A 25259-nucleotide genomic window follows, 5' to 3' on the forward strand; every position below is an offset into this window, starting at 1 on the left:
AATTGCTTGGCTGTTGAATAAGATTTTGTCGATTTTTCATTTAAAAAAAGTACCTGTGCACGTAACCTTAAGACTTTAAACTTTATCAAATATCATAAATATATTCCATTGTTTGAATTTGTGACGAAATGTATTGCACCATAATGTATTATTATTATTATTATTATAATTATTTAAATGAACAGAGGTTTCGTATTCGCGCCCCCTAGCGTCCGTGGGAAACAGTGGGATTAAATTTGTCATCTCTCGCCCTCCGTATTTCTCATGACGACATATAGTCTGTGAAGCGCAGATTCTGGAAAGCCAAGAGAGAAAGAGGATTTATTCTTTATTTCTAAACAACACTCGAAGTATCTGTCATTTGAGATAAGAAAAAATGGGTAAGTTACGATCTTGTGTTTCTAGACCGTGTGCTTCACACACGGGGCGAGAGAATAACGAGCGTTTGGATCCATTCTTGTCAAATCCCTGCTAGCTAAATTAGCTCAGTGAACTCCCTAGTCGACGTAGCTAGCAAACCAAAAATATTGTTTATAATATCGTAATGACTATGGGTGCTCGTCTACAAATTGGACACCTTTCCTGGTAAAATGTTGTTCTAGACGACGTTTCCTTCAACAAAGTAACGTTAAGACACAGCGTTATAAACTAATTTAGCCATTTCAACAGCTGACGTTACATGCATCGTCTGTTAGCTAGTAATAAGCGTTTTGCTGTGTGTTAGAAGGTAACGTTAGCATGGAAGCGAACTAGTACGCAGGTGGTTAGCTAGTTAACTGTCAATTTAACTAGGTACTGAAGTTAGCAACCAGCCATACCACTGGTACGTTTATATTGACTGAGTTAACTAGGGTGGGCCACACCTACGTTATTTTTTGTTTGTTGACAAGCTAACGTTAACTATCGTGATGTTAACTAGTTGGCTATCTAGCTAGCTACATATACTCAAACGTTGCTACCACAAGGTTCATAACTTAACTAATTTAGCTTGCTCGCTAGCTATCATACTCCATTGAATTTAATGCATTGTCACATTTGTGTCACAAGACTGTGACCCAAGTGATGACTGCTGCTCAAGACCGCAAGCTAGCCAGAAGTTATTTCCAGTATGTTTTATTTTGAACTCGATGTTAGCCACATGTCAAACTCAAGACACGTGGGAAATGGCTGAATTTCTATTGATAGTGTAATAGAGATGTCTCAACTATTTAGGCAGGGAGGTGTCAGTTGTTTACTTTTAGTTTGAGGGGAGAGAGGGGCACTGATAGAAAACACTGGAAGTGTGTGTGTGTGTCCAGGAGAGAGAACGAACATTATCACTTAGCCAAATGAGTATCATCACTTTTTTCAGGTTCTCTTTGTCCTCAACATATCTGACCACCTTCTCACTTGCTGCTTCTCTCTCCACCTTTCCCTCTGACCACTGACTAGTAGTGTTTCCCTCTGACCACTGACTAGTAGTGTTTCCCTCTGACCACTGACTAGTAGTGTTTCCCTCTGACCACTGAGTAGTAGTGTTTCCCTCTGACCACTGACTAGTAGTGTTCTCCACATATCTAACTGTCCTTCACTTGCTCCTCCTTTCTCACTCTCTCTGCACTTTCAAAAGTAGTTAGATTCATCATGCATGATGAATCTATCATGTCTTATCAGACAGTTGCCCTTGTGTTGAGTGGCTCACTTCTCCTCTGGTCAAACTAGTTTGTACTCACTGAGCAACATCAACATGCCAATAGCCCTCTGTGCTGTGTGCTGTTCAAGTTGTATTAATCATATGTACATGGTAGAGGTCGACCGATTTTATGATTTTTCAATTGGGGGACCAAAAAAACCAATGCTGAGTAATCGGTCATTTAAAAAAAAAAAAAATCATTTATTTGTATTAATGATAATTAAAACAATACTGAATGAACACTTTCATTTTAACTTAATATAATGCATCAATCAAATCCATTTAGCCTCAAATAAATAATGAAACATGTTCAATTTGGTTTAAATAATGCAAAAGCAAAGTGTTGGAGAAGAAAGTAAAAGTGCAATATGTGCCATGTAAAAAAAGCTAACGTTTAAGTTCCTTGCTCAGAACATATGAAAGCTGGTTATTATAGGACTATTTCTCTCTATACCATTTGTATTATATATACCTTTGAGTATTAAATGTTCTTATATGCACTATAGTATTGCCAGTGTAACAGTATAGCTTCCGTCCCTCTCCTCGCCCCTACTTGGGCTCGAACCAGGAACACGACAACAGCCAGCCTCGAAGCATCGTTACCCATCGCTCCACAAAAGCCACGGCCCTTGCGGAGCAAGGGGAACAACTACTCCAAGTCTCAGAGCGAGTGACGTTTGAAACGCTATTAGCGCTCACCCCGCTAACTAGCTAGCCATTTCACATCGGTTTCACCAGCCTAATCTCGGGAGTTGATAGGCTTGAAGTCATAAACAGCTGCTGGCAAACACACAAAAGTGCTGTTTGAATGAATGCTTACGAGCCTGCTGCTGCCTACCAACGCTCAGTCAGAGTGCTTTATCAAATCTTAGATTTAATTATAACATGAAAACACACAGAAATACTAGCCTTTGGTCATTAATATGGTCGAATCCAGAAACTATCATTTCGAAAACAAAACGTTTATTCTTTCAGTGGAATACGGAACCGTTCCTTATTTTATCTAACGGGTGGCATCCATAAGTCTAAAATTCCAACCTTCAATGTTATGTCATAATTACGTAGAATTCCTGCAAATTAGTTCGCAACGAGCCAGGCGGCCCAAACTGTTGCATATACCCTGACTGCGTGCAATGAACGCAAGAGAAGTAACACCATTTTACCTGGTTAAATTGCCTGCAAACCTGGATTTCTTCTAGCTAAATATGCAGTTTTAAAAATATATACTTCTGTGTATTGATTTTAAGAAAGGCATTAATGTTTATGGTTAGGTACAGTCGTGCAACAATTGTGCTTTTTTCGCAAATGCGCTTTTGTTAAATCATCCCGTTTGGCGACTTGGTAGTAGTCTTTGTTAGGAAGAAATAGTCTTCACACAGTTGGCAACGAGCCAGGCGGACCAAACTGCTGCATATAACCCTGACTCTGTTGCAAGAGAAGTGACACAATTTCCCTGGTTAAAATAAATTAATGTTAGGAGGCAATATTAACTAAATATGCAGGTTTAAAAATATATATTTGTCTATTGATTTTAAGAAAGGCATTGATGTTTATGGTTAGGTACACGTTGGAGCAACGACAGTCCTTTTTCTCGAATACGCACCGCATCGATTATATGCAACGCAGGACACGCTAGGTCAAATCACATTTATTTATATAGCCCTTCGTACATCAGCTGATATCTCAAAGTGCTGTACAGAAACCCAGCCTAAAACCCCAAACAGCAAGCAATGCAGGTGTAGAAGCACGGTGGCTAGGAAAAACTCCCAAGAAAGGCCAAAACCTAGGAAGAAACCTAGAGAGGAACCAGGCTATGTGGGGTGGCCAGTCCTCTTCTGGCTGTGCCGGGTGGAGATTATAACAGAACATGGCCAAGATGTTCAAATGTTCATAAATGACCAGCATGGTTCAATAATAATAAGGCAGAAAAGTTGAAACTGGAGCAGCAGCACGGCCAGGTGGACTGGGGACAGCAAGGAGTCATCATGTCAGGTAGTCCTGAGGCATGGTCCTAGGGCTCAGGTCCTCAGAGAGAGAGAGAGAGAGAATTAGAGAGAGCACACTTTAATTCACACAGGACACCGAATAGGACAGTACTCCAGATATAATAAACTGACCCTAGCCCCCTCGACACATAAACTACTGCAACATAAATACTGGAGGCTGAGACAGGAGGGGTCAGGAGACACTGTGGCCCCATCCGAGGACACCTTAAGCCATGTTTCAGTCAGGCCAATCACATCAAGATTATGATCAGTGATTAGTTCATTGACTATAGATAAACTAGTGATTTCATCAACCATGTGTAGTTAACTAGTGATTATGATTGATTGATTGTTTTGTATAAAATAAGTTTAATGCTAGCTAGCAACATACCTTGTCTTCTTACTGCATTCACGTAACAGGCAGTCTCCTCGTCGAGTGCAATGTAATCAGGTGGTTAGAGCGTTGGACTAGTTAACCGTAAGGTTGCAATATTGAATCCCCCTGAGCTGACAAGGTAAAAATCTGTCATTCTGCCCCTGAACGAGGCAGTTAACCCACCATTCCTAGGCCGTCATTGAAAATAAGAATGTGTTCTGAACTGACTTGCCTCGTTAAATAAAGGTGTATAAAAACAAAAAATAATTGGCCAAATCAGTGCCCAAAAATACAGATTTCCGATTGTTATGAAAACTTGAAATCGGCCCGAATTAATCGGTAATTCCGATTAATCGGTCGACCTCTAGTACATTGTATTCACCGTCCAATGAAATGCATTACTTGCTGGTTCTGTCTTGACAATGCCACAACACTAAATGATAAAATATCTGAATAAGGACAAAGTAAATGTCCTAGTAGAATAGTATATATATATATATATATATATAAATAAATAAATAAATAAACTATAATACAGGAAGGCACAATTTATAGTGTAATATTTACACATATCAAGGAGAGGGGATTTGGCAGGGCACGTGTTTAAATTGTGCAATATTAGCAATAATAAACAAGAGTCTGGTAGCATCAGTTGTGATGTGGGTGTGGATATATGTACTGTTTTATCTGTGGGTGGGGAGAACAAGTATTTGATACACTGCTGATTTTGCAGGCTTTCCTACTTCCAAAGCATGTAGAGGTCTGTAATTTTTTATCATAGGTACACTTCAACTGTGAAAGACTGAATCTAAAACAAAAATCCAGAAAATCACGTATGATTTTTAAGTAATTAATTGCATGACATAAGTATTTGATCACCTCCCAACCAGTAAGAATTCCGGCTCTCACAGACCTGTTAGTTTTTCTTTAAGAAGCTGTTAGGAAATTGATTAATATGACTGAAAAAATCATTTTAAATGGAACTGTAACTAAGTAAACTCATACTCTTTATTATATCTAGTTAATGAACACCATTCCAACTAGGAAGAAACGAATGGGTTGTGGACTGTGAAAACAGATAAGGTCGTTAGCCTATGGTTGACCCTACAGAAACTTAGCTCTGGGGTTTTTAGATAAGGCAGTGAGTGCATTCCTAGGTTTTCTGTTAATTAAAACTTTCAGTTCAGTGGTGATCAATAATGTTGAAGGGTCAAAAGTTATCTAGGATTGTGTTAGTAAGTTCGAATGAACTTTTCACCTTACTTTGTCCCGGTCGAGAGGACAGGATTCTGTTAAAGCAACGAAATGACGTCATGATCTGTATATAAACTGCTGCACGTGATTAAGTGGTAGCGCGCTCCGAGAATAAATTCTATTACCTATTATTGAAAGACTGGTCTGCGTCTATTTTATGCAAACAAGAAATCTTAGAAATTCTCATAAAATAGATTAAGGGCTTTCAATTGATGAAAGCACATTGGCATAATTAAATTACAGTAACAGAAGCCCTCCTGTTCTCCACTCATTACCTGTATTAACTGCACCTGTTTGAACTCGTTACCTGTATAAAAGACACCTGTCCACACACTCAATCAAACAGGCTCCAACCCCTCCACAATGGCCAAGACCAGGGATCTGTGTAAGGACATCAGGGATAAAATGGTAGACCTGCACAAGGCTGGGATGGGCTACAGGACAATAGGCAAGCAGCTTGGTGAGAAGGCAACAACTGTTGGCGCAATTATTAGAAAATGGAGAAGTTCAAGATGACGTTCAATCACCCTCTGTCTGGGGCTCCATGCAAGGTCTCACCTCGTGGGGCATCAATGATCATGAGGAAAGTGAGGGATCAGCCCAGAACTACACAGCAGGACCTGGTCAATGACCTGAAGAGAGCTGGAACCACAGTCTCAAAGAAAACCATTAGTAACACACTACGTCGTCATGGATTAAAATCCTGCAGCGCATGCAAGGTCCCCCTGCTCAAGCCAGCGCATGTCCAGGCTTGTCTGAAGTTTGCCAATGACCATCTGGATGATCCAGAGGAGGAATGGGAGATGGTCATGTGGTCTGATGAGACAAAAATTGAGCTTTTTGGTCTAAACTCCACTTGCATTGTTTGGAGGAAGGAGAAGGATGAGTACAACCCCAAGAACATCATCCCAACCGTGAAGCATGGAAGTGGAAACATCATTCTTTGGGGATGCTTTTCTGCAAAGGGGACAGGACGACTGCACCGTATTGAGGGGAGGATGGATGGGGCCATGTATTGTGAGATTTTGGCCAACAGCTTCCTTCCCTCAGTAAGAGCATTGAAGATGGGTCGTTGCTGGGTCTTCCAGCATGACAACGACCCGAAACGCACAGCCAGGGCAACTAAAGGATTGGCTCCGTAAGAAGCATCTCAAGGTCCTGGAGTGGCCTAGCCAGTCTCCAGACTGAAAATCTTTGGAGGGAGCTGAAAGACCGTATTGCCCAGCGACAGCCCCGAAACCTGAAGGATCTGGAGAAGGTCTGTATGGAGTAGTGGGCCAAAATCCCTGCTGCAGTGTCTGCAAACCTGGTCAAGAACTGCAGGAAATGTATGATCTCTGTAATTGCAAACAAAGGTTTCTGTACCAAATATTAAGTTCTGCTTTTCTGATGTATCAAACACTTATGTCATGCAATAAAATGCAAATTAATTACTTAAAAAATCATACAATGTGATTTTCTGGATTTTTGTTTTAGATTCCGTCTCTCACAGTTGAAGTGTACCTATGATAAAAATTACAGACCTCTGCATGCTTTGTAAGTAGGAAACACTGCCGATTTTGCAGGTTATCAAATACTTGTTCTCCCCACTGTATCTACTGTTTTTGTCTGTGTGGATGTATGTACTGTTTTGTCTGTGTGGGTGTGTGCTAAGTTGCAAAAGGTTAAGTTCAGAGAGTCACTGCAGGTGGTCAGTTCAAGTGTTCAACACGTTCTCTTGTCTGGTAGATAGAAACTGTGTCTGAGACCTCGTGCTCTGATACCGTCGGGCTGACTGCAAGGGAGTGAACAGCTCATGACTGTGTCTGAGGCTGTTGGTAACAGACCTCGTGCTCTGATACCGTCGGGCTGACTGCAAGGGAGTGAACAGCTCGTGGCTGTGTCTGAGGCTGTCGGTAACAGACCTCGTGCTCTGATACCGTCGGGCTGACTGCAAGGGAGTGAACAGCTCATGGCTGTGTCTGAGGCTGTCGGTAACAGACCTCGTGCTCTGATACCGTCGGGCTGACTGCAAGGGAGTGAACAGCTCATGGCTGTGTCTGAGGCTGTCGGTAACAGACCTCGTGCTCTGATACCGTCGGGCTGACTGCAAGGGAGTGAACAGCTCATGGCTGTGTCTGAGGCTGTCGGTAACAGACCTCGTGCTCTGATACCGTCGGGCTGACTGCAAGGGAGTGAACAGCTCATGGCTGTGTCTGAGGCTGTCGGTAACAGACCTCGTGCTCTGATACCGTCGGGCTGACTGCAAGGGAGTGAACAGCTCATGGCTGTGTCTGAGGCTGTCGGTAACAGACCTCGTGCTCTGATACCGTCGGGCTGACTGCAAGGGAGTGAACAGCTCGTGGCTGTGTCTGAGGCTGTCGGTAACAGACCTCGTGCTCTGATACCGTCGGGTTGACTGCAAGGGAGTGAACAGCTCATGGCTGTGTCTGAGGCTGTCGGTAACAGACCTCGTGCTCTGATACCGTCGGGCTGACTGCAAGGGAGTGAACAGCTCATGGCTGTGTCTGAGGCTGTCGGTAACAGACCTCGTGCTCTGATACCGTCGGGCTGACTGCAAGGGAGTGAACAGCTCATGGCTGTGTCTGAGGCTGTCGGTAACAGACCTCGTGCTCTGATACCGTCGGGCTGACTGCAAGGGAGTGAACAGCTCATGGCTGTGTCTGAGGCTGTCGGTAACAGACCTCGTGCTCTGATACCGTCGGGCTGACTGCAAGGGAGTGAACAGCTCATGGCTGTGTCTGAGGCTGTCGGTAACAGACCTCGTGCTCTGATACCGTCGGGCTGACTGCAAGGGAGTGAACAGCTCATGGCTGTGTCTGAGGCTGTCGGTAACAGACCTCGTGCTCTGATACCGTCGGGCTGACTGCAAGGGAGTGAACAGCTCATGGCTGGGGTGTGTGCTAGTGATTTGGGACACACACAATATTCTTTTTTTTTACAATATCACAACTTTTCTGAGCTAGTTGGCTGTACCTGCACTAACTCCAGTACTTTATGGAGTGTATACTAATGTGTGGGGTCCTCAAATTGTGAGAATCGCCATACAAATCATATTGGCACCGTAGTATCGTGATAATATCGTATTGTATGTTCCCTGGCAATTTCCTGCTCTAATGTGTGGGGTCCTTGATGATGCTGCAGGACTTTCTCAGGTACCGTTTCATGTAGATGCCCTGGATGTGTGTGAATACGGCCCCGGTGATGTACTACCACCTGCTTGGAGGGCTTTGCGGTTGTGGGCGGAGCAATTCCCGTACGAGGCAGTGATGCAATCGGTCAGGACGCTCTCGATGGTGCACCAGTTGCTCACCTTTCCTCTGACTGCAGTATGTTCGTGGTTGCCTCTGGAGATGGTATCTTTCAAAACGAATCAAAAAGACTGTAAACTCTCCTTCCAGACTCATATCAAACATCTCCAATCTAAAATCAAGAGTCTGGAGTCGGCTTTCTATTCCGCAACAAAGCCTCCTCCACTCACGCCGCCAAACTTACCCTAGTAAAACTGACTATCTTACCGATCCTCGACTTCGGCGATGTCATCTACAAAATAGCTTCCAATACTCTACTCAGCAAACTGGATGCAGTTTATCACAGTGCCATCCGTTTTGTTACTATAGCACCTTATACCACCCACCACTGCGACCTGTATGCTCTAGTCGGCTGGCCCTCGCTACATATTTGTCGCCAGACCCACTGGCTCCAGGTCATCTACAAGTCCATGCTAGGTAAAGCTCTGCCTTATCTCAGTTCACTGGTCACGATGGCAACACCCACCCGTAGCACTCGCCCCAGCAGGTGTATCTCACTGATCATCCCTAAAGCCAACACCTCATTTGGCCGCCTTTCGTTCCAGTTCTCTGCTGCCTGTGACTGGAACGAATTGCAATAATCGCTGAAGTTGGAGACTTATCTCCCACACCAACTTCAAACATCTGCTATCTGAGCAGCAAACCGATCGCTGCAGCTGTACATAGTCTTATCGGTAAATAGCCCACCCAATTTACCTACCTCATCCCCATACTGTTTATATTCATTTACTTTTCTGCTCTTTTGCACACCAATATCTCTACCTGTACATGACCATCTGATCATTTATCACTCCAGTGTTAATCTGCAAAATTGTAATTATTCGCCTACCTCCTCATGCCTTTTGCCCACAATGTATATAGACTCTCTTTTTTTTCTACTGTGTTATTGACTTGTTAATTGTTTACTCCATGTGTAACTGTCTGTTCACACTGCTTTGCTTTATCTTGGCCAGGTTGCAGTTGTAAAAGGGAACATGTTCTCAACTAGCCTACCTGGTTAAATAAAGGTGAAAAAAATAAAGTCTAAAATTTTGTCCATGCACTGCTGCCATCTAGTGGTCAAAATCTAAATTTCGCCTGGCCTGGAATAATACATTATGTCCTTTCTCTTGCATTTCAAAGATGATGGTACGAAACAATACAAGAAACCCATGTTTTATCTTCTACCAGATCTGTGTTATGTACTTCTACATTCATTTCACATTTCCACAAACTTCAGTGTTTCCTTTTTGGTACCAATAATGTACATATTCTTGCTTCAGGTCCTGAGCTACAGGCAGTTTGGTTATTTTAGGTGAGAATTAAAAAAAAAGGGTTAGATCCTTAATTAAGCAGGATTAGCCGCCTACCAACATGATCAAAATGTTTAAAAAAAATGTTTATGATGAATTAATATTGATTCTAAATATAATTCTATTAATAGGTCCCACGGCCGGCCCGTCCGTTAGATTAGACACCCGCCTACAGCGTCAGTTTTGACGAGGACAGCGTTTTCCGAGATGTTGAACAAGACTCGGCTCCAACAAGATAAGAACTCGCGTTATTCCACCCAAAAACAGTATCTTCTCTCACCCAGTGGCATTAGGGCTATATAGGTGAGCGCTGATGCTTCCCTAAATAAAACTAAATATTTATTTAGTTTGTCCTTGCCCAGCTTGCCTCTCCAGGGTGCTGTTGGAGAGACAGTGCATCATCAATTTTGTTTAACATACACTGAACATGAATATAAATGCAACATGTAAAGTGTTGGTTTCTTGAGCTAAAATAAAATATCTCAAATGTTCCATACGCACAAAAAGCTTATTTGGGCACAACTTTGTTTACATTCCTGTCCGTGAGCATTTCTCCTTTGCCAAGATAATCCATCCACCTGACAGGTGTGGCATATTAATAAGCTTACTAAACAGCATGATCATTACACAGGTGCACCTTGTGCTGGGGAATAAAAGGCCACTCTAAAATGTGAAGTTTTGTCACACTACACAATGCCACAGGTGTCTCTAGTTTTAAGGGAGCGTGCAATTGGCATTCAGACTGCAGGAATGTCCACCAGAGCTGTTGGCCAATTTACGATTTTACGATTTTAATTTCTCTACCTTAAGCTACCTTAGAATTTGGCAGTACGTCCAACCGGACTCACAATCGTGGGCCACGTATGGCGTTGTGTAGACAAGCGGTTTGCTGATGTCAATGTTGTGAACAGAGTGCCCTATGGTGGCGGTATGGGCAGGCATACGCTACGGACAACAAAAACAAGTGCGTTTAATCAATGGCAATTTTAATGTACATCGAGGCCCATTGTTGTGCCATTCATCCGCCGCCATCACCTCATGATGCACGACCCCATGTTGCAAGGATCTGTGCACATTCCTGGAAGCTGAATGTTCCATTTCTTCCATGGCCTCCATACTTGCCACCCGTTGAGCATGTTTGGGATGCTCTGGATTGAAGAGTGTGAGACAGTGTTTTCCAGTTCCCGGTAATATCCAACAACTTCACAGCCATTGAAGATGAGTGGGACAACATTCCACAGGCCAAAATCAACAGTCTGAACAACTCTATGAGAAGGAGATGTGTTGGGCTGCATGAGACAAATGTTGGTCACACCAGATACCGACTGGTTTTCTAATCCACACCCCTACTTTTTTAAAAAGGTGTCTGTGACCAACAGATGCATGTCTGTATTCCTAGTTGTGATATCCGTAGATTAGGGTCTAGTGAATTTATTTATTTGCATTGACTGATTTTTCCTCGTATGAACTTTTAACTCAGTAAAATCATTGAAATTGTTTATTTTTTATTTAGTATACATTTTTGTTTAGCACAATGACCCCTGAGCTTGCCGAGGAGAGCCCCAGATGACAACGTGGGCTACACGCTGTCTACACTGAGGACGTATGGAAGTCATTCTAACGTGTTACCAGCCCAGATGGCATCCCTCACCCGGCTGTCAGAGCATGTGCAGACCAGCTGGCTGTCCTCTGACATTTGTTTTCAATCTCTCACAAGCACAGGTCGCTATACCAACCTGCTTGAAATGTCCACTATCATCCCACATGCCCAATAAAGGGAAAGTAACTGAACTGAATGACTACCGACCAGTAGCACTCACTTCTGTCATCATGAAGTGCTTCGAGAGGCTAGTCAAAGACCACGTCACTTCCTCCCTCCCCGACACACTCCACCCTCTCCAATTCACTTCCTCACTCCCTGACACACTCCACCTTCTCCAATTCACTTCCTCCCACCCCAACACACTCCACCCTCTCCAATTCACTTCCTCCCACCCCAACACACTCCACCTTCTCCAATTCACTTCCTCCCTCCCTGACACACTCCACCTTCTCCAATTCACTTCCTCCCTCCCTGACACACTCCACCCTCTCCAATTCACTTCCTCCCACCCCAACACACTCCACCCTCTCCAATTCACTTCCTCCCACCCCAACACACTCCACCCTCTCCAATTCACTTCCTCCCTCCCCGACACACTCCACCCTCTCCAATTCACTTTCTCCCTCCCCGACACACTCCACCCTCTCCAATTCACTTCCTCCCTCCCCGACACACTCCACCTTCTCCAATTCACTTCCTCCCACCCCGACACACTCCACCCTCTCCAATTCACTTCCTCCCACCCCAACACACTCCACCCTCTCCAATTCACTTCCTCCCACCCCAACACACTCCACCCTCTCCAATTCACTTCCTCCCTCCCCAACACACTCCACCTTCTCCAATTCACTTCCTCCCACCCCAACACACTCCACCCTCTCCAATTCACTTCCTCCCACCCCAACACACTCCACCCTCTCCAATTCACTTCCTCCCACCCCAACACACTCCAGCCTCTCCAATTCACTTCCTCCCACCCCAACACACTCCACCCTCTCCAATTCACTTCCTCCCACCCCAACACACTCCACCCTCTCCAATTCACTTCCTCCCACCCCAACACACTCCACCCTCTCCAATTCACTTCCTCCCACCCCAACACACCCCACCCTCTCCAATTCACTTCCTCCCACCCCAACACACTCCAGCCTCTCCAATTCACTTCCTCCCACCCCAACACACTCCAGCCTCTCCAATTCACTTCCTCCCACCCCAACACACTCCAGCCTCTCCAATTCACTTCCTCCCTCCCCGACACACTCCACCTTCTCCAATTCACTTCCTCCCTCCCCAACACACTCCACCCTCTCCAATTCACTTCCTCCCTCCCCGACACACTCCACCTTCTCCAATTCACTTCCTCCCTCCCTGACACACTCCACCTTCTCCAATTCACTTCCTCCCTCCCCGACACACTCCACCCTCTCCAATTCACTTCCTCCCACCCCAACACACTCCACCCTCTCCAATTCACTTCCTCCCACCCCAACACACTCCACCCTCTCCAATTCACTTCCTCCCACCCCGACACACTCCACCCTCTCCAATTCACTTCCTCCCACCCCAACACACTCCACCCTCTCCAATTCACTTCCTCCCACCCCAACACACTCCACCCTCTCCAATTCACTTCCTCCCACCCCAACACACTCCACCCTCTCCAATTCACTTCCTCCCACCCCAACACACTCCACCCTCTCCAATTCACTTCCTCCCACCCCGACACACTCCACCCTCTCCAATTCACTTCCTCCCACCCCGACACACTCCACCTTCTCCAATTCACTTCCTCCCTCCCTGACACACTCCACCTTCTCCAATTCACTTCCTCCCTCCCTGACACACTCCACCTTCTCCAATTCACTTCCTTCCTCCCCGACACACTCCACCTTCTCCAATTCACTTCCTCCCTCCCTGACACACTCCACCTTCTCCAATTCACTTCCTCCCTCCCTGACACACTCCACCTTCTCCAATTCACTTCCTTCCTCCCCGACACACTCCACCTTCTCCAATTCACTTCCTCCCTCCCCAACACACTCCACCTTCTCCAATTCACTTCCTCCCTCCCTGACACACTCGTCCCTCTCCGATTCACATACCACTCTGACAGATCCACGGCCGACGCAATCGCTACTGCACTCTGCCCTTACCCACCTGGACAAAAGGAATGCATATGTGAGGATGTTGTTCATCGACTACAGCTCGGCATTCAATACCATAGTGCCACTTTTAATCTCATTACAACTCCTCCCTATACTACTGGATCCTGGACTCCCTGATAGGCCGCAGCATTACCACCTCGACATGGGGACCCCACAAGGGTCCATCCTCAGTCCCCTCCTGTACTCCATGTATATACCCATGACTGCGTGGCCTCACAGTTCCGACTCCATCGAAGTTGATGTGGCTACCTGAGGGGGGTGGCAGGTAGCCTGGGGATTAGAGCGTTGCACTTGTTAACCGAAAGGTTGCAAGATCGAATCCCCGAGCTAAAGAGTCAAACCTGAGAGTGTGAGAGGATCTGCAGAGAAAAATGGAGGAAACTCCCCGAATACAGGTGTGCCAAGCTTGTAGCATCAACAAGACTCGAGGCTGTAATCGCTACAAAAGGTGCTTCAACAAAGTACTAAGTAAAGGGTCTGAACCACCCATCCCGGATCCGGGAGAATTGTCATAAACAACGCTGAATAGCATAGCGCCACAGTCAAATCATATTACTAAAAATATTCATATTCATGAAATCACAAGTGCAATATAGGTAAACACAGCTTAGCCTTTTGTTAATCCACCTGCCGTCTCAGATTGTGAAATGATGCTTTACAGCGAACGCAATACAAGCGTTTGTGTAAGTTAATCGATCGCTCGACAAAACAATAAGTTCACCTAGCATCAGGTAACTTGGTCACGAAAAGCAATCAAATGAATCGTTTACCTTTGATCTTCGGATGTTTTCGCTCACGGGACTCCCAGTTACACAACAAATGTTCCTTTTGTTCCATAGATATTTTTTATATCCAAATGCCACCGTTAGTTTGGTGCGTTATGCCCAGGAATCCACTGGAAAGAGAGGTCACGACAACGCAGACAAAAATTCCAAATTCTATCCATAATGTCAACAAACATGTCAAGTTTTTTTTATAATCAATCCCCAGGGTGTTTTTCAAATATCTATTCGATAATATGTCAACCGGGACAGTTGGCTTTTCACTAGGACCGGGAGAAACAATGGCCGCCTCTCTCTTTTGCGCACGAATCACTCAGAGCCCCCACCTGTCACTTACGCAATGTGGTCGTTCACACTCATTCTTAAAAATAAAAAATAGTGCCCCATAGCTTCAAGAGGTTTTAATTTCGGTTTTTCCTTCAGACAAGCATGCGTCTCAACTTTGTTCAATTGAACAATGCCTCTCGTTAACATTCGGTTGTAAAATGTCCAAACTCACCAACAATGACATTCGGTAGCTGGATTGCCTGTCTTTTTGTATTTCGCTTATTTTTATTTGTGCTCGTTAGCATATTTTAACAGCCTCCATGTAAATTCGCTATTACTTGTTCTCATTTTATTAGCATTCTGGTAATAGGTGCCCCCTTGTGTATTAAGAAGGTAACAGAGGCCCCCTTGTTCCCCCTTGTGTTTTAAGAAGGTAACAGCGTAAATCCTGGGATGAGGGAAGGAATGTATAACGATATAAACATCTGCATACCGCCCAGCCCAAACTGGCTCCAGAGGCGTCACTACAGACACCCTGGTTCGGATCCAGGCTGTATCACACAGGCCGTGATTGGGAGTACCATAGTGCAGCGCACAATTGGCCCAGCGTCGTCCGGGTTTGGCGGTGTAGGTCGGCATTGTAGATAATAATTTCTTAACTGACATGCCTAGTTATAAAGGCTAATAAAGGTGTTAACAAAAAAATAAATAACCTAGTATTCTCACATAGGTGTACCTCTTCTCCAGCGTGTAAACCGATGGAAATGGCATCTTCCACTGGATCTGTTGGAGCGGGTTCAGTGTGCTTGGTCTTGATGTGGGCCATGACCAGCCTGTCAAAGCACTTCATGATGAGTGCAACATGGGCGTTTAGTCATTTGGGCATGACACCTTTTTTTGCTTGAATACTAGGACTATGGTGGTCTCCTTGAAGCAAGTGGGGACTACAGCCTGGGACAGGGGGTGTGTGTTACATTTCTTCCGGTTCGCTGTCCTCTGGGACTTTCTGAATCGTCTGCAGGCTCTCGGGGAGAAGTTCTCCATAGGCACAGATCTAGGATCAGCTTAATTCCTTCCAACTCTAACCTTAACCATTAGGGGTGAATGCTGATTTTTAAGTGCCAAAATGACCCTAGATCAGTGTCTGGGGGTGGGGGGTCGGGTGTCGGGGACATCATCCTGCTTTGTTTTGTAGGAGGGTTGCCCTCTTTAAAATCTCCTCCTGTGTCCTGACTGTTTGTGAGGGCCATTACCAAAACAGGAGCATTCACATCAGGATTCCCTAAGTATACCCCTGGTCCAAACCAAACTGTTGTACCAAACTTCCTAGTGTGGACTACAATCCTCTTCTGTTGTGGGAGAAAGTGATTTCCTAATTTAGTTTTATAATGATCTCACATAGAGGTCGGCCGATTCATAGGAATGGCCGATTTAATTAGGGCCGATTTCAAGTTTTCAGAACAATCGGAGATCTGTATTTATTTTTACACTATTTAATCTTTATTTAACGAGGCAAGTCAGTTCAGAACACATTCTTATTTTCAATGACGGCCTAGGAAAGGTGGGTTAACTGCCTCGTTCAGGGGCAGAACGACAGATCTTTACCTTGTCAGCTCAGGGATTTAATCTTGCAACCTTCCGGTTAACTAGTCCAACGCTCTAACCACCTGATTACATTGCACTCCACGAGGAGACTGCCTGTTACGCGAATGCAGTAAGAAGCCAAGGTAAGTTGCTAGCTAGCATTAAACTTATCTTATAAAAAACAATCAATCAATCATAATCACTAGTTAACTACACATGTTTGATGATATTACTAGTTTATCTAGCGTGTCCTGTGTTGCATATAATCGATGTGGTGCGTATCGTTGCTCCAATGTGTACCTAACCATAAACATCAATGCCTTTCTTAAAATCAATACACAGAAGTATATATTTTTAAACCTGCATATTTAGCTAAAAGATATCCAGGTTAGCAGGCAATATTAACCAGGTGAAATTGTGTCACTTCTTTTGCGTTCATTGCACGCAGAGTCAGGGTATATGCAACAGTTTGGGCCGCCTAATTTGCCAGAATTTTACGTAATTATTACATAACATTGAAGGTTGTGCAATGTAACAGGAATATTTAGACTTATGGATGCCACCCGTTAGATAAAATAAAGAACGGTTCCGTATTTCAGTGAAAGAATTAATGTTCTGTTTTCGAGATGATAGTTTCTGGATTTGACCATATTAATGACCAAAGGCTCGTATTTCTGTGTTATCATGTTATAATTAAATCTATGATTTGATAAAGCAGTCTGACTGAGCGATGGTAGGCAGCAGCAGGCTCGTAAGCATTCATTCAAACAGCACTTTCGTGCGTTTGCCAGCAGCTGTTTATGACTTCAAGTCTATCAACTCCCGAGATTAGGCTGGTGTAACCAATGTGAAATGGCTAGCTAGTTAGCGGGGTGCGCGCTAATAGCGTTTCAAACGCCACTCGCTCTGAGACTTGGAGTGGTTGTTCCCCTTGCCTCTTCAAGGGCCGAGGCTTTTGTGGAGTGATGGGTAACGCTGCTTCGGGGATGGCTGTTGTCGTTGTGTTCCTGGTTCGAGCCCAGGGAGGAGCGAGGAGAGGGACGGAAGCTATACTGTTACACTGACAATACTAAAGTGCCTATAAGAACATCCAATAGTCAAAGGTTTATGAAATACAAATGGTATAGAGGGAAATAGGCCTATAATAACTACAACCTAAAACTTCTTACCTGGGAATATTGAAGACTCATGTTAAAAGGAACCACCAGCTTTCATATGTTCTGAGCAAGGAACTTAAATGTTAGCTTTCTTACATGGCACATATTGCACTTTTACTTTCTTCTCCAACACTTTGTTTTTGCATTATTTAAACCAAATTGAACGTTTCATTATTTGAGGCTAATTTGATTTTATTGGTGTATCATATTAAGTTAAAATTAGTCTTCATTGAGTATTGTTGTAATTGTCATTATTATAAATAAATAAAAATCGTCCGATTTAATCGGTTTCGGCTTCTTTTGGTCCTCCAATAATTGGTATCGGCGTTGAAAAATCATAATCGGTTGACCTCTAATCTCACAGCAGACCTAAACATGGGAGACTAAACCCTCACTTCTCACGCTGCTGTATCAGGTAGAGGAAAGTCTAGGCTTCCCCATCCACCAGCTGTGGGCGGGCATGAATGCATGGAACCATCTGGACACATCATGACCCCCCCCCTTCCAATACTGTCTTGGGCCTTGGGGTGAGGCAGCGGCACACAAATCATTACAGCAGGCCTCTGTGTGGGCTAAAAACTATTCTGATTTGAACGAAACGTGTATTTGTAAGATCGTGAACGTTATCCCTGTGGTGGTGGTGGTGGTTGTTGTGGCTTGCAGACAGAATGCCAGATTGTGACATCTTCTAATGCAATTAAGGACCTGGATGGTTCCTTTAAAAACCGGATTCACCACCTGGTGGCCCGCGGGTGTTTTTTTGAGTTGGGGTTTATTTTGAAATATAATTTTTATTGTTAGACAAAAGACCGTATAAAGACCAGGAAATCATCTCCAAGTGATTTTACACGAATGGAAGCAAGGTTTGAAAATGATTGTTTTAGTCAAATATTATATCTGCTTGGGCTTCTTTGCGGTCAATTATTTGTAATTAAGTTCCGGCCTCCTGACCCTTCCAGAAAGGTTGTACAGGTTGAAGCCACACCCTAATCTGCCCTGCCCCCTCTTTACCCACACTAGGGCCAGAACCATACCAGTATTGCCATATTCGTTAGTATCGTGGCAAGGAAACAAAACACAAATCAGATTTAACTTTATTAGGAAAACATTGTTGTAGTCCAGAGTCGCATGCATTTATTTTCCAATCTATAGCAGACACTATTTTACATATAGCAGGTTTTTTATAAAGATTGAAGACTTTATACTGCTTCATGTTAAAATTTCTGCTCTGGTGCTGCTTCTGGTAACGGGTCTGGTGTCCAGTCTGGCTGCTTCTGGTAACGGGTCTAGCTGCTTCTGGTAACGGGTCTGGTGTCCAGTCTGGCTGCTTCTGGTAACGGGTCTAGCTGCTTCTGGTAACGGGTCTGGTGTCCAGTCTGGCTGCTTCTGGTAACGGGTCTAGCTGCTTCTGGTAACGGGTCTGGTGTCCAGTCTGGCTGCTTCTGGTAACGGGTCTAGCTGCTTCTGGTAACGGGTCTGGTGTCCAGTCTGGCTGCTTCTGGTAACGGGTCTAGCTGCTTCTGGTAACGGGTCTGGTGTCCGGTCTATCTGCTTCTGCTAACGGGTCTGGTGTCCGGTCTGGCTGCTTCTGGTAACGGGTCTAGCTGCTTCTGGTAACGGGTCTGGTGTCCAGTCTGGCTGCTTCTGGTAACGGGTCTAGCTGCTTCTGGTAACGGGTCTGGTGTCCAGTCTGGCTGCTTCTGGTAACGGGTCTAGCTGCTTCTGGTAACGGGTCTGGTGTCCAGTCTGGCTGCTTCTGGTAACGGGTCTAGCTGCTTCTGGTAACGGGTCTGGTGTCCGGTCTATCTGCTTCTGGTAACGGGTCTGGTGTCCGGTCTGGCTGCTTCTGGTAACGGGTCTGGTGTCCAGTCTGGCTGCTTCTGGTAACGGGTTTAGCCGCTTCTGGTAACGGGTCTGGCTGCTTCTGGTAACGGGTCTGGTTCCCAGTCTGGCTGCTTCTGGTAACGGGTCTGGCTGCTTCTGGTAACGGGTCTGGTGCCCAGTCTGGCTACTTCTGGTAACGGGTCAGGCTGCTTCTGGTAACGGGTCTGGCTGCTTCTGGTAACGGGTCTGGTACCATGACTGCACAAATGCTGAGTTGGGGCAGTTTGCACAGTGGTCAGTCGGCTGGCTGATCAGGCACTTCCTGCTAACTCAGCAATTAACTCTCCTGAATAAATGTTTTTGTCTGCCAGCTGAATGCTGGAGAATTAGAGCTCTGTCTGTGTGCTGCATCTCTGTGTCTGTGGGGCAGTGTTGTCTGTGTGTTTGGTTTATGACAAGTCAGAGAGAAGTTAACTTGGACTATATGTAAGTCTCTATTTGAATATCTGGTGTGTGAGGTGTGGACTCACCAAGTCCATACTCTGGAATCTGAGACGCACACAATAGACTTCCTGTGGAAGAGTCTTGTTCCTTGGGAAATGTGTTACTTCTCTTGACAGTGTTTTTCCTGACAACTGTTGCTGGACTTCATTTTGTTAAAGGTCAAACCGTTCTATGATAAACTTTGTCAAATAAATAAAAGTTCTGTCCTTAAGATCGGATTAGTTGGACTTATTGTTATAAAGAAGATCTAACGTGTGTGTGTGTGTGTGCTTCAGAGCCGTCAGCCAGTCCAGCGAAGGATAACCACAGGATGAACAGCTACAAGAACAAAGCCCTGAATGTGGAGGAGATGAGACGCAGGAGAGAGGAGGAGGGTGTCCAGCTGAGGAAGCAGAAACGAGAACAACAGGTACACAGCCTAGAGCACCTAGCCTAGAGCACCTAGCCTAGAGCACCTAGCTCACTGCTAATGTCTAAACAGGAGAGTTACAGAACCGAACCCACCTGTATAACAGCTTTTAAAAAAACATTTTTTAACCTTTATTTATACAGGGTTTTCTCATTGAGATAACATCTCTTTTCCAAGAGAGACCTGGTCCAATAGCAGCAGGGGGAACAACGTTTTAGACAAAACAACTTAGATACACTAACACAACATTAAACAAAACTATAAACACACATACAGTACAACAAAAAACATTTTACTTTAAAAACACAAAAGTCTTGACTAAAAACAGCTGTCCTAAAGACAATTACACTCTTCTATAATATATACATCGATCAAGTGTTTAAACTCCACGAACGAAACTAGATCGTCACATTTTATAATGTTCAGGAGAGAATTCCAGGACCCACGGTGCTGAGTAACTAAAACTATTTCAACCATGACCTGTTCTAATGTTTGGTTCTGTTAGAAGCAAATCAGAATGGGACCGTAATTTATATTTATTTACTGACCGGACCAATATGGCCTTATAAATCAGTATATACCAGTGTTTAAGCCTACGCAAGGTCAATGACGACCAGCCAACAGCGCTGTAGAGATCACAATGATGTGTTAGACGTTTCTGATTTGTAATGAACCTGAGGGCTGCATGATACACTGAATCAAGTGCTCTCAGGGTCGTGGCTGAGGCCTGCATATATAGATGACATCTGTAAAACCGCCAGTAACCACCATCGTACCAGCTCCTTCCTGGCCTCAAAAGAAAAACAAACCTCACGCCGGTAATAAAACCTATTCTCAGCTTGAGCTTCCTTATCCAGTTCTCTACATGCTCAGTGAAGCTCAGCTTGTCATCAACCCACACACCCAAATATTTGTACACTTTTTTTAACTTGCTTTATAGTATGTCCAGCCAATGTAGCAATGACATGATTAGTAACATGCCTGGTATTTGAAAATACCATGCAGTTTGTTTTACCCGAATTAGAACCAGCTTTAAATCATACAGATTCTGTTGTAGGATGTTAAATGCTCTTTGGGCATTTTCAAAAGCTAACACCTAGCCGACAACACCTAGCCTACTGCTAGTGTCTAAACAGGAGGTGCAGAACCTAACCCACCTGTATAACACCTAGCCGACAACACCTAGCCTACTGCTAGTGTCTAAACAGGAGGAACGGAACCTAACCCACCTGTATAACACCTAGCCTAGAGCACCTAGCCTACTGCTAGTGTCTATACAGGAGGTACAGAACCTAACCCACCTGTATAACACCTAGCCGACAACACCTAGCCTACTGCTAGTGTCTATACAGGAGGTACAGAACCTAACCCACCTGTATAACACCTAGCCTAGAGCACCTAGCCTACTGCTAGTGTCTAAACAGGAGGTACAGAACCTTACCCACCTGTATAACACCTAGCCTAGAGCACCTAGCCTACTGCTAGTGTCTAAACAGGAGGTACAGAACCTAACCCACCTGTATAACACCTAGCCTAGAGCACCTAGCCTACTGCTAGTGTCTAAACAGGAGGTACGGAACCTAACCCACCTGTATAACACCTAGCCTAGAGCACCTAGCCTACTGCTAGTGTCTAAACAGGAGGTACAGAACCTAACCCACCTGTATAACACCTAGCCGACAACACCTAGCCTACTGCTAGTGTCTAAACAGGAGGTACAGAACCTAACCCACCTGTATAACACCTAGCAGACAACACCTAGCCTACTGCTAGTGTCTATACAGGAGGAACAGAACCTAACCCACCTGTATAACACCTAGCCTAGAGCACCTAGCCCACTGCTAGTGTCTATACAGGAGGAACAGAACTGAACCCACCTGTATAACACCTAGCCTAGAGCACCTAGCCTACTGCTAGTGTCTAAACAGGAGGTACAGAACCTAACCCACCTGTATAACACCTAGCCTAGAGCACCTAGCCTACTGCTAGTGTCTATACAGGAGGTGCAGAACCTAACCCACCTGTATAACACCTAGCCTAGAGCACCTAGCCTACTGCTAGTGTCTATACAGGAGGTACAGAACCTAACCCACCTGTATAACACCTAGCCTAGAGCACCTAGCCTACTGCTAGTGTCTAAACAGGAGGTACAGAACCTAACCCACCTGTATAACACCTAGCCTAGAGCACCTAGCCTACTGCTAGTGTCTATACAGGAGGTGCAGAACCTAACCCACCTGTATAACACCTAGCCTAGAGCACCTAGCCTACTGCTAGTGTCTAAACAGGAGGTACAGAACCTAACCCACCTGTATAACACCTAGCCTAGAGCACCTAGCCTACTGCTAGTGTCTAAACAGGAGGTACAGAACCTAACCCACCTGTATAACACCTAGCCTAGAGCACCTAGCCTACTGCTAGTGTCTAAACAGGAGGAACAGAACCTAACCCACCTGTATAACACCTAGCCTACTGCTAGTGTCTAAACAGGAGGAACGGAACCTAACCCACCTGTATAACACCTAGCCTAGAGCACCTAGCCTAGAGCACCTAGCCTAGAGCACCTAGCCTAGAGCACCTAGCCTACTGCTAGTGTCTAAACAGGAGGTACAGAACCTAACCCACCTGTATAACACCTAGCCTAGAGCACCTAGCCTACTGCTAGTGTCTATACAGGAGGTACAGAACCTAACCCACCTGTATAACACCTAGCCTAGAGCACCTAGCCTACTGCTAGTGTCTAAACAGGAGGTACGGAACCTAACCCACCTGTATAGCACCTAGCCTACTGCTAGTGTCTATACAGGAGGTACAGAACCTAACCCACCTGTATAACACCTAGCAGAGTTTACTATCCTCTTCCTAGGCAGAATACACACACACACACACACACACACACACACACACACACACACACACACACACACACACACACACACGGAAACTGATCTGCTGTTGCTCTCCTGTATTTGGCAGCTGTTCAAGAGGAGAAACGTTGACGTGTTGAACGAGGAGGGAGTCATGTTTGAGAGTCCCCTGGTCGACTCGTATGTGGACTCCACAGCCACAGAGGAAGGTGTCCTAACGAGACGCCTGGTGGAAATGCTCTTCTCAGAGGACCCAGAGCTGCAACTCACCACCACACAGTCGTTCAGGAAACTACTGTCCAAAGGTACCGGGCTGTTGAGTGAATATCACCAGGATATTCTGTAGTCCCTCCTGGGGGGGGGGCTCAGGCTGTTGTCTCTCCTGTGGGGGGGGGGGGACCCTCGGTAAAGGTACCAGGCTGTTCAGTGAATATCACCAGGATATTCTGTAGTCCCTGTGTATAGCCGTGCCCTTCACTCCTTGTCCAAGGGACCCCGGGCTGTTGTCTCTCCTGGGGGGGGGGCCCTCGGGCTGTTGTCTCTCCTGGGGGGGGGGCCCTCGGGCTGTTGTCTCTCCTGGGGGGGGCCTCGGGCTGTTGTCTCTCCTGGGGGGGGGGCCCTCGGGCTGTTGTCTCTCCTGGGGGGGGGCCCTCGGGCTGTTGTCTCTCCTGGGGGGCCCTCGGGCTGTTGTCTCTCCTGGGGGGGGGGCCCTCGGGCTGTTGTCTCTCCTGGGGGGGGGGGGCCCTCGGGCTGTTGTCTCTCCTGGGGGGGGGGGGCCCTCGGGCTGTTGTCTCTCCTGGGGGGGGGGCCCTCGGGCTGTTGTCTCTCCTGGGGGGGGGGCCCTCGGGCTGTTGTCTCTCCTGGGGGGGGGGCCCTCGGGCTGTTGTCTCTCCTGGGGGGGGGGCCTCGGGCTGTTGTCTCTCCTGGGGGGGGGGGCCCTCGGGCTGTTGTCTCTCCTGGGGGGGGGGGGCCCTCGGGCTGTTGTCTCTCCTGGGGGGGGGGCCCTCGGGCTGTTGTCTCTCCTGGGGGGGGCCCTCGGGCTGTTGTCTCTCCTGGGGGGGGGGCCCTCGGGCTGTTGTCTCTCCTGGGGGGGGCCCTCGGGCTGTTGTCTCTCCTGGGGGGGGCCCTCGGGCTGTTGTCTCTCCTGGGGAGGGGCCCTCGGGCTGTTGTCTCTCCTGGGAGGGGGGGGGCCCTCGGGCTGTTGTCTCTCCTGGGAGGGGGGGGGCCCTCGGGCTGTTGTCTCTCCTGGGAGGGGGGAGGGGGCTGTTGGCCCTCCTGGGAGGGACCCTCGGGCTGTTGTCCCTCCTGGAGGGGGGAGGGGGCTGTTGTCCCTCCTGCAGGAGGCTGTTGCCCCTCCTGCTCCAAGCCCGGCACTAACTCTGCTGATTTGGCTACCTCCCTCTGGGGTGGTAAAGATTGAGTCCATGGTGCTAATTGTTAGATCATTACTCATATAGTCTGTCTGTGTTCCAGAACCCAATCCACCTATTGACGAGGTCATCAACACCCCAGGCATTGTAGAGAGGTTTGTAGAGTTCCTCAAGATGAGCGTCAACTGCACATTACAGGTGAGACCTTGGAAATATTAGGAAACAGTTTGTATTAGAAAAGTTAACCCAGACAAATACTAGAAACTTAAGAGGATGGTCAGGCTTTTCATTTACCTCTAATACATTGTGGATATCGTTGTGAATTATTGCTGTCTACAATAACATTTATGTCGTCAAGTTTTATTGCACAATACCGATGTGTCATTGATAAAGTGTGTGTGTGTGTGTAGTTTGAGGCAGCCTGGGCCTTGACCAACATAGCATCAGGTACATCCATGCAGACGAACATAGTAATCGAGGCAGGAGCAGTCCCCATCTTTATAGAACTACTCACCTCGGACTTTGAAGATGTTCAGGAACAGGTAAAGGCAGACCGCGTGTTCATATAAACAGTCATGGAATTATTTTATTACAAGACCATCTATAATTTATACCTAGCTGTGGTGTTGGAACTAGTACGATCAGAACCTGCTCTCTCTCCCTCTCCTCTCTCTCCTCTCTCTCTCCTCTCTCTCTCCTCTCTCTCTCCTCTCTCTCTCTCTCTCTCTCTCTCTCTCTTCTCTCTCTCCCTCTCCTCTCTCTCTCCCTCTCCTCTCTCTCTCCCTCCCCTCTCTCCCTCCCCTCTCTCCCTCCCCTCTCTCTCTCCCTCTCTCTCTC

At 46.0% G+C, this 25259-nt stretch overlaps 1 protein-coding gene across 1 annotated transcript in view; it reads left to right on the top strand.

Annotated features, from left to right (window-relative positions):
• Positions 1-270: 270 nt before the first annotated feature.
• The window catches only part of LOC135549505 (importin subunit alpha-7), a 49939-nt gene continuing 24950 nt past the window's right edge, over positions 271-25259 (top strand). The window contains exons 1-5 of the mRNA XM_064979520.1: positions 271-380; positions 20052-20185; positions 23162-23357; positions 24526-24620; positions 24833-24964. Of these exons, the coding sequence (XP_064835592.1) occupies positions 377-380; positions 20052-20185; positions 23162-23357; positions 24526-24620; positions 24833-24964 (561 nt within the window). The 5' untranslated portion in view covers positions 271-376. The remainder of the gene's footprint in view (positions 381-20051; positions 20186-23161; positions 23358-24525; positions 24621-24832; positions 24965-25259) is intronic.

This window comes from Oncorhynchus masou, chromosome 12 (genome assembly GCF_036934945.1).
Source record: "Oncorhynchus masou masou isolate Uvic2021 chromosome 12, UVic_Omas_1.1, whole genome shotgun sequence".
Classification (NCBI taxonomy): Eukaryota; Metazoa; Chordata; class Actinopteri; order Salmoniformes; family Salmonidae; genus Oncorhynchus; species Oncorhynchus masou.